At 51.8% G+C, this 9,654-nt stretch overlaps 1 protein-coding gene across 1 annotated transcript; it reads right to left on the bottom strand.

Moving 5' to 3' along the window:
• Positions 1-4,080: 4,080 nt before the first annotated feature.
• Positions 4,081-6,048, bottom strand: GPR27 (G protein-coupled receptor 27). Its single transcript, XM_068409452.1, has one exon. The coding sequence runs from the start codon at positions 6,046-6,048 to the stop codon at positions 4,906-4,908; it is 1,143 nt and encodes a 380-aa protein (XP_068265553.1). The 3' UTR covers positions 4,081-4,905.
• Between the last annotated feature and the right edge of the window lie 3,606 nt (positions 6,049-9,654).

The raw sequence follows: 9,654 nt of genomic DNA, 5'->3' as shown, positions 1-9,654 counted from the left end.
CCACAAAGGAAGCTGTGCTAAAATTGAGGATTTTAGGGGACCTCTATTAGAAAACATCCCCCCTGCTGTGTTTCTAATGATTTTATTTGCAGCATAGCTATCTAAAACGGTTTCTGGAGTATTCTGATATGTCCCAGAATCATCTAATCTGCAGCCTAAGTTAATGAAGTGCCTTGAGATACTTAACATCACATTCTGCCAACGTGTCTGTTACTCTGTCTGGAGCCACTTCTCTCGAGGCGGTTTGTTGGCAATTCAGAGCAAGTGCAGGTGCTACAAAGGAGCAAGGTGCCTGTGCTTAACCATGTGGGGCAAGTGGCAGAGGTCCAGCCAAACTCCACACATCCTTTGCTGGGAAGGGAGGGGAAAATGCCAGCTTTGCTCTCCTCTGAGCTCAGCACAATGTGTCCCAGGGCAGTCCCACAGCATATGGCAGAGCAGCCTTCTGGAGGTGTAGCTGTATCACATCCAGGTAGAGCCCCAGGAAAGAACTGTTGCTATTAGAGTAAGCCAAATTCCTGCCCTTTTCCTCGAGGCTACTGACTTCACACCATACTGGGAGGCAGCTTTGTCTCCCCTGGTGCAGACCTGGTACTCAGAAAGCAAATGATGACAGTTTGTGGGCTGTGCATCCCCCTGTTCATCCTTCACCTCCAGCATGGCCACTGAATAAGACCTGTGCCCAACAACGTAATGCAGCTGGGGCCAAATATGTCAGCCCCTTTCCTAGCAAACTCTTTCCAACTGTAACAGCAGAGCCAGAATCACCCCACAGTGCTCCAGCCTCTGAGCGTTGTAAAGTGGAGATGGCCACAGCCACTACTTGAGGTTTCATACTAGTGTCATTTTTCAAGCCTGCCTGACATTTAAGTTTATGCTAAAAACCTCCACAGCAAGATTTTCACTGGGAAGGTTTGGAAGGAATGTGTGAAATACCTGGTGAGTGAGTGAAGATGCCAGCAGCAATGAAGCTTTTCCCAGAGCAGCGCAGCTCTCTGCAACTGCGATTCTTCACCACAGATATGCAAAGGCAAGCACGCCGTGACCTCTGAGCCAGACCGCGGAGAATCTCTGGGGGAGACAATGTTGGTATTTCCTGTGATATTCAGCACTCGTGTTGCCCAGAATATGGAAAACTCTCATACATATGCCTGGAGGCGCATGGAGAGGACTCAATCTATATTCTGGCCAAGCGCAGGTGGATGGAAGAGCTGGGAGAGCCCCGCTGCCGTGCAGCTCCCCAAACCCTCCAGGTACTTTGCATTTGGGTCAGTGGGGATGGGGAGAGGAGTTCAGACCATCTGAGTTTTCGCAAGTGAGCCCAGGACTTGCACAACAAGCTGCAATAACTTCTCACGTGGACATGGGAGGTAATTATGAACACCCAGCTCTCGCCGAGTCTCAGCCATCAGCACTTGTGAGCGAGGCCAGCAGCACCCTGGTTTTTGGATGGGCAGCTGGGGGCGAGGAGGCTTACAGCCGCTCCTTACAGGTCCCAACAGCATCAGGGATGGCTCCCTGTGCTCAGCCCATTCTCTTGACATTATTTATCTACTTTTGTTATCCAGAGCAGGTTTTCATCCTCTCTGACTCTCAGTCTCTGATCTTGGTCAAAGCATTTAATCTCTGGGACCCACTTTCCCCATATGTAGACTAAAGGATGCTGTGAGAACATGTTTAATACTGTGCTTTGGAAATGCTATTTTTTTTGCAACTTTCTTGTCTTTTCTCAGATTTCAGAAGGAATATTTATCCTCTGGTGTCTCTCCAGCCCTTTCTGGTTGTTCACACTTGGTGCACTCTCAGCCAGCAGGACAGACTTGCAAAGTGGTGGTTGTTGGTGTGCCCGCACCAAGTACTGTTTCATTTTCTGCCACGTGTCTGTCCTTGGTATTTAGTTTCACATTTTCTGGAATGAAGCCCTGTTGTACAACACCCATCTAAAATCTGAATTAAAGCTACTGGAGCTCCTTCTCTTTTGTGCTACCACAGCCAGGATCATAATCTGCCTGATATTACAAGCACCTAAAATATAAAATTAACTTCAAACAGCGTTGATTCTACCCCCAGCGTACATCAGAAGTCCTGAGACAGCCCTGAAGCTACATGCAAGCAAAAGGCATGGTATACAAGTATCCTTTGTAAACTTTTTTGTATCCTTTTGCTGTAGCAAGGCTGGGTCTGGTTGTCACTGATGGGTGACAGCAAAGCATCCGTTATCTTTGGTGGGTAAGAACCCGACTCACCTGTCTAGCGAGTGCATTGCTGAGATGGGGGGATTCCTATGAACAGAGGTAGGTACTCAACACACCAGCATAGCTTGATAAGCTAAGTCTAAATAAAACCATCCGGTCACCCAAAGGTGATTTTTCATCCCCCACATATACAGTTGACTATACAACTTGTGCTTAATTTTTCTAGAAGTGAAAAATCTGGTCCTTGCAGCTTTTAAGCAGGTTTTAAAATAACTATTCTCCCATCTCTGTGGTTTAAATAGAATCATAACTGGACTACTTATAGCCTGGAAGAAAGATAGGATGCCAAAATATCAGGCATTTTTAATAGAGTAAGAGAAAGAAAACATTGGCTTGGGTACCAGCAGGATTAGGAAAAAGAAGGCAATATTTGAGCTAGAGATCACAGTTCTAGGACCCTGCGTCGGAGGTTTCTTAAGTTTTAAGGAAATAGGATTCTGCAAAAATTGGAACCCCACTGAAAAGAGCTAACAGTAAAACAGGCATGTGAGGTATACTTGGAATACAACTCCCAGTAACAGCATTGATGCCTTGCGCCTAAGTCTTTGTAGCACAACTCTACCTGACTACTCACCAAGATTCACTAAGCAATGATCTGATATTTCAGGATGAAAATATAATTAGCACTGATAACCAGCTTCTGCTGGGATCTGAAGTTCTTGACAGCTTTCCTTCTGTACCCAGATGCATTTTCAAACAGCTTTGGAAGTAGTCATTAAGTCTCACTTTTGTTTTCAAGATACCCCATCCATGGTCATATTTCTCAGACCAGCTCTGGTAGTTTCCAGACACCTCCATCCTCCTCCTGCCTACCTTCTCTGCAGCTATACCGAAAGCTCAAATTGCAAACTTCTCAGTATGCACTTCAAGAAATGTTGCCTTGCTGGTGTTCAAATCTGAGTTGGGATGGAAAGCAAGACATAAAACCAAACGAGAAGCCTGCCCTAGTTTCATCCCCCCGCCTAAATCGGGAGCTGCCACCTTAGCCCTCTTCTGATCTAACTGTCACACACATCTCTTCTGCGCTCACTTCACAGTCAGGACACCTACTTCCCAGTTGATGCCTAACAACTTTTGACTGCTCTCTACAGAAATACTTTTAGCACAGACGCAGATTTCTTCACGGAAATGGAGCTGATCTCTGTCATTTTGCGTGCGACTTGCTCCAGCACTGCCCTGATCAATGTTTGTTAAATGTTACGTGATCCATCAGAAAGAAAGCACCTCAGGGACAGCTTGCTCTGAGATGGCTAAAGAGTTGTGTCAGGATCCTGTCATCAGGCTGCTGGTTAAAATACTTCCAGAGAAGTTTTTGTAGAACAATAAAGCAGGTTCAAATGCCATGCTTAATAAATGTAAATTAGCCATGAAGAATATAGTTTACAAATGAGTACGGTATTAACCAGGCCACCATGTTAAAAACTTGCTTTGCCAACTAAAATTAGCGATCCACAGTTAGGCACTCTCTTCTGTCATTAACAGAGGAGCTATTAGCTAAAACAGGAATTTGGTTTCAGTTGACACAAAAAATTGTGTTATTTAAACCTGTTGCCCATCAGGAACTTAAGTCTTCTTAAAAATAGCTTTAGTCACTTTTATTGGTATAAACACCTAAATTGAGATCTAACAGCAAATAAGGATTGTGCTTGTCCATAATAACCTCAGCTGTGAAAGCTACTCAGACACAAGACATACAACCTTCCACGTACACAAGTTATTTGTCAGCAAAGCAGAATGCTGTCATTCTGAAACAATTACATACAGTAAAGGTTTTCAATATTTTTATTAAAGAAAACAGTCAAAATGTACAAGTATTACCCAGGTTTGTAGATAACTTCCTATAAAGGCAGTAAAATATGAATTTCAATCTAGGTTTTAAAAACTGCTATAGTTGATTATTTTTAAACTTCATATTTTAAAATCACGTTTCACAAATAGTTCCGAAATATTACCAAATGAATAGTGCAACAAGAAAATCGAAATTAGTTCTACACTGACTGCATGTCAAGCAAAAGTTATAAGTAACTGCTTCAAATACTCAAACCATTTGAGAATGAATGAACCCAACTGCTCCCACCAAAAACTGACTTCTGACCACACTAGGAAAGTCCTCCTCTTGTTCTTCACTTAAAATCAAATAATAGTAAAACAACACCTCTTGAGGTCATCAAAAATAACTTTAGTATAAAATTGTCTTGGCCCTTATCAAATATTACATGAGTAAAATTGTTAAGCCTTTATCAAAACAGACAGGAATAGGAAAACAAAAAAAAAATGTCATGGCCTTAATCCGTATCTGTTGGAATCACGTCTAAAAACGGTAGAAGCAAGACCAGAAACTCGGAGCCCTGTTTTGTTTTTTAAAAACCACACAATCACAAAGAACAGATTCTTACTGCCTAAGGTTTGGGGGGGAGGGGGGGGGAGTGTTCTGCTCAAGTACCTGTTCCTGTAGACAGCAACCTTTTATGTTCTGAAGAGAACATATGCAAAATATAGAAAAATAAATAAAATAGCTTCTTACAGCCTAAGGTTTGGGTGCTGGGTGGTGGTTTAGTATGTCCCCCACAGGTCACACTCTCTTGAGATCATATGCAGAAACATGGAAAATGATATCCATCTTTCTTTTTTAGAAAGAGAAAAGCCCCACCTACATCCCAAAGCTCTTGAGATCGCAAAGGATGGTGCCCTGGGTGCTCTGGATGCTTTGGCAGCATGGGAAATGAGCTCGGAGACAGACCCTGAGCTCCTTGTTGAAGATGAAGCAGAGGATGGGGTTGACCCCTGCCTGGGCAAACGTCATCCAGACGGAGGTGGTCAGGTAGACCTGGGGGATGGAGCTGGCTTTAATGAAGACCCGCAGGTAGCAGGCCACAATATAGGGGGACCAGAGGAGCAGGAAGAGCAAGGTGATCATGTAGAACATCTTGCAGAGCCTCTTCTCCATCTTAAACTCCTCCAGCACCAGCAGCCTCTTGATCTGGCTGTGGGTGGCCTGCCTTATGCCCACGAGGGTGGGCGGCGTGGGCCCCCTGCCAAAGCCAGCCGTCCAGTTTGCAGCTGCTTGGCCGGTGGCTCCTGGCCCGTGGAAAGTCCAGTTCTGGCTGATGGCCGGTACCAGCTGGGCTGGCTTCATCTTGCGGTGACCGTGGATGAAGAAGAGCAGCTTGATGTAGACCAGGTGGGTGGCAGCGATGACGGCCGCCAGCATGAGCATGAAGCCCAGCGTGTCGTTGGCCTTGACGTAGCGGTGCTCGAAGATGCACTGCTCCTCCTCCCGGATGAACTTGTAGGTGCCCACATCGAAGACAGGGGGGAAGGCCATGGCCATGGAGAGGGTCCACACCATGCACACCACAGCCAGGCAGGTCCAGCCCGTCATGCGCTTGGCGTAGAAGCGGTGGTGGGCGATGGCCATGTAGCGCGTGACCCCCACGCAGAAGAGCAGGAAGGCGGCGTGGAAGCAGAAGAGCACGGCCAGGAAGGCCAGCACCTTGCAGCTGAGGGGCCCGTGGGGCCAGGCGGCCCCGCTGCGCACCGACAGCATGACGAAGGGGAAGCAGGCCAGCGAGCGGAGCCCGTCGGCCAGGCAGAGGTCCAGCAGCAGGTAGTAGGGGGCGCGGTGCAGGTGCCGGTCCTTGAGGATGAGCCAGGCGAAGAGCACGTTGCCCGCCAGGCTCACGCAGAGGATCAAGCCCAGGGTGGCCAGCTTCAGCCCGGAGGCGCTCAGCAGGCCGCCGGCGCTGGGCAGGTGCGGGCTGCTGCTGCTCCCCAGCTCGCTGCTGTTCGCCATCGGGTCCTTCCGCCTCCGCCTCCTCCTCGGCGGCGCCGCGCAGGCAGGGCCGGGGGCTCAGCGCCGCGGCAGCGCGCCGGCGCCGAGGGCCGCGCCGCCCGGCTCCCCCATGCCTGCCGCCGCCGTCCTCCCCCCGCCGCCGCCGCTCCGGCGACGCGGGGCGCTGCCGCCGCGCTCCCCGCGGGCCATGCGGCTCCCCCGCCCCGCGGCCGCGCTAGGGCCGCGCCCGGCGCCGCCGCCGCCCCATGGCGATGGGGGATGCGCTGGCACGGGGCGGGGGGCGGCGAGGCGCGGAGCGGCGCGGAGCCACCCCCTTACCGCCGGCAAGCTGCTCCTCCGCGCCGGGCGAGGGGCCGGCCGAGCCTGCGCACAGCGGCGGCGGCTCTGCCCAGCTCCCGCCGAGGACAATGGGGTAAATCCCCCTCCCTCCTTCTTCCCTTCCTTCCCTTCCCTTCCCTCCTCCTCCCCTCCGCCCTGCCTCCGCCCCCCGCGCAGCCCGGCCCCTGCGGAGCGCGGGGCTGACTCACACGCGCAGCGGCGCGGAGCGGCGCGGAGGTCGCGCTGCCGCAGCGGGGCCGGGAGCGGAGCGGGGCCGCCCGCAGCCGAGGACGCCGCCGGCCCCCGCCCTTCTCCCGGCGCGGGGCGGAGCGGGGGGATGCGGCGGCGGGGGTGGGTGCCGAGGGGGGGCTCGGAGGCGCCGGGGTGAGCGCGGGCACCCTGCGGCGCCGCTGCGGGGTGGGCTGGGGTGTCCGGCCGCTGCTGCCGCCCCGCTGCGGGGTGGCCTCGGGGAGCCCCCGCATCCCCTTCTGGAGGTGGAGGGGTGAAGCCGTTTGTACCTTATGGAGGCGATGTACGTGTGTGCCTGACACAGGTGTGTACATGCCCATGTACACACGTATGGATACCTACCGCGTACAGGTATTGATCCAGTATATCCATACGTTAGCGATATACCTGTGGCACGTTCACCGATGTGCTTTTGCTAGATTTAGCCATACCAAGTAGCCATTTAGCTCTCTGCACGCAGGGGAGGCAAGTCCAGTGGCACCTGTTGCAGCGGAGCATCCGTGCGCGAGGCACCTTGCTGGGCAGGGAGGTTTGCAGGGGAAGGAGGTTTTCAGTGTGAACATCAAGGAAAAGCTGCCTCTGCAAGTCAGAGGCCTGACATTTGGGGTGTGACTGGGGTTCCTAAGAGGACAGGAGGGGAGGGGAGATGGCAAAATGTCCACATTGATGCTTTCTGCGTTGTGCAGGTGCCTATGAGCCCCCAGGCTTAGTTACACGGGGCCCGTGGAGGGCTGGGCAGGTTTTTGTGAGCTGTGTAAAACACCTTTGGCCTGGCTAGCACAGAGCTGCTGCTGGGGCACCCGTGCTGTTGGTGCGGGTTTATAACAGGCAGTTTAATTAATGTAGGCCGGTGAGACGCAGATCCTTGTCCTCTCTCTCCCACTTCGCCATCCTTGTGTATGTAGGGCAAGGCCTCTCTGCGAGCCTTGTAAGGCACGCACCACCGCACGGCCCTGGGCCCGCTGGAGGTGCTAATGCAATTATCGTACTATTACTGAGTTCCCTTCATGGCCTCTTGTGAAGGACACGTCTGAAATCCTTTTTTTGAGCATTCTATTAAAAGCCATCAGTAAATTCAGCGTTATTCCAGAAATGATAGCAATTAAATCGTCTGCATCAACCCCAAACGCGGATGTTGGTGGAGCAGCTTTTGAGTGGATCTTCCTGGCTGGTTTCAGAAAGTCTCACTGCATCTGATGGGGGCCAGGCACTGACTTCGATCGTGCCACCAGCCATCCAGAGCAGCTCTGCTGAACTCCTGGCATTTAAACAGTGGTAGAACCAAAACCAGACTTTGGCCCAAAGATATGTTGAGGGCAATCTGTACGACACGCAGGACTTCATTTGCCTGTGGTCTGGTTTGTATCTGTTATATATTGCTAGAGTTAGGAGAGCAAAGAAATCCAGCGAGGGAAAAAAAAAAAGAAGTGGCAGATAATTGAGGCTGTTTTTGCTTCCTAGCAGTACATCTGAGCTGTTTTCAGTTGTTAGGTTTCTCATTTGCACCGAAGTTTTACTGAGACAGAGGATTGCCCACGGGTTGTTCAGTGCTTTGTGCAATCTTCAAGGCGTTTCTCACATTTGTGCAGTGACTCGAGCGCCGGGTGCACGGTGTCCCCTCGGCAGCCCCAGCAGTGGCATCAGGAGTGGTGCCTTCCTGGAGGAGCCGGGGACACCTTGTACCTCGCTTGCCCCCGGTGTGACATGGGACTGCGTTAACAGCCTCTCCCAGGCTAGGTGCCAGCCACCAAGGCGCTTTGCCAACCATGAGTACGAGGATTGGTTGTCCTTGGGGGCGCGTGGCTTTTCGGAGGAGTGGAGGAGACCTTATGGCTCGCGTTAGCTCTGTGATCTCTGCCATCAAGTGAGCAGAAGGGAACAACACACCTGCTTCCCTCCTCCGTGCCTGCGGGTAGGGTTTCTCCTCTCCCTGAACGCTCGCCAGCGCAGCTGAGCTGGCTCAGGAGCCGCCGTAATTCACTGCTATCTTGCCAGGCCAGCAGCAAATTGCTAGCTCATCTTTCTCCCACCTGTAGCGAGGGGAGAGCCGGCAGGGAATGGTGTTTCATCCATCTTTCCCCAGGCCTGCTCCCCTGATGGGCTGCTATACAGTGCTATAGGTGGTGCGAGCCAGGGATTTGGGGCCAGCTTCCTTGCGGGGCTGGCTGAGAGGTGCAACGCTAAAGGACCAGCCAAAAGCAATGGGGAAAATAAAGGGCAGGTGGGGGGTTAACAGGCTTCATAGGAGCAGGCTCCTCGCCTCCCAAAGGAGGGTTAGACCAGCCGGGATAACTCTGCCTGTTAGTTACACCCCAGCCCTTGTTCTGATCTCCCTGCCAGGGGAAGAGCCCTCCCTGCCCCAGCCAGGTGCCTGCACCTCGGGGGGCTTCACCTCCTCTTTGCATCAGAACCATCAGGTTCAAGCAAGTTCCTCACCGAGTGTCAGACTGGACATTAGGGCAGTGCCACATTTACAGTATTTGACTAAAAATAGAAATAAGATATTTCGTAATCTCTCTGATGTTACAGAGCTGCTTGAGGAGCTCTTCCAGCCTGCAGGGACTGCCCTGACATCCCCCCACAGCGAAGCCTTCGCCCTCGGTGTTGCTCGGCTCTGCAGCGTGCTGCCAGGCCTCCAGCCCACGGCACGGGTGTACCCCTGGACACGGCACAGCACTGAAACACCGGGCTCCTACCTCCAGTGCCCAGGCTGGGGCTGCAAACACTGCGTGTGTATTGATTTGGGCATAGCCGGACAAAAGCCAGATCCATCGCAGCAGTCGTGGGGAACAGGTAATTTCCAGAGATTGTAATGAGCGTGTTCAGCTATTTCCCTTTCTCACTTCAATCACTTTCACAAAATGAGTTTAATAAGGAGCTATTCTCTGCTTACAAAATGGTGCTGCACAAGCTAGATGGATTCCTCTGACCTTTCTGTGTGCTTTACTTGAATTGGCTGCCTCTTCATGCTCTCCACTTGCTGCCTCGAACGGGAAAGACAGCTGAAATACCAACTCTTACAGCAAATACTGTGGCATA

Source organism: Nyctibius grandis, chromosome 10 (assembly GCF_013368605.1).
Source record: "Nyctibius grandis isolate bNycGra1 chromosome 10, bNycGra1.pri, whole genome shotgun sequence".
Classification (NCBI taxonomy): domain Eukaryota; kingdom Metazoa; phylum Chordata; class Aves; order Nyctibiiformes; family Nyctibiidae; genus Nyctibius; species Nyctibius grandis.
This window is presented reverse-complemented; position numbering and strand designations above follow the sequence as displayed.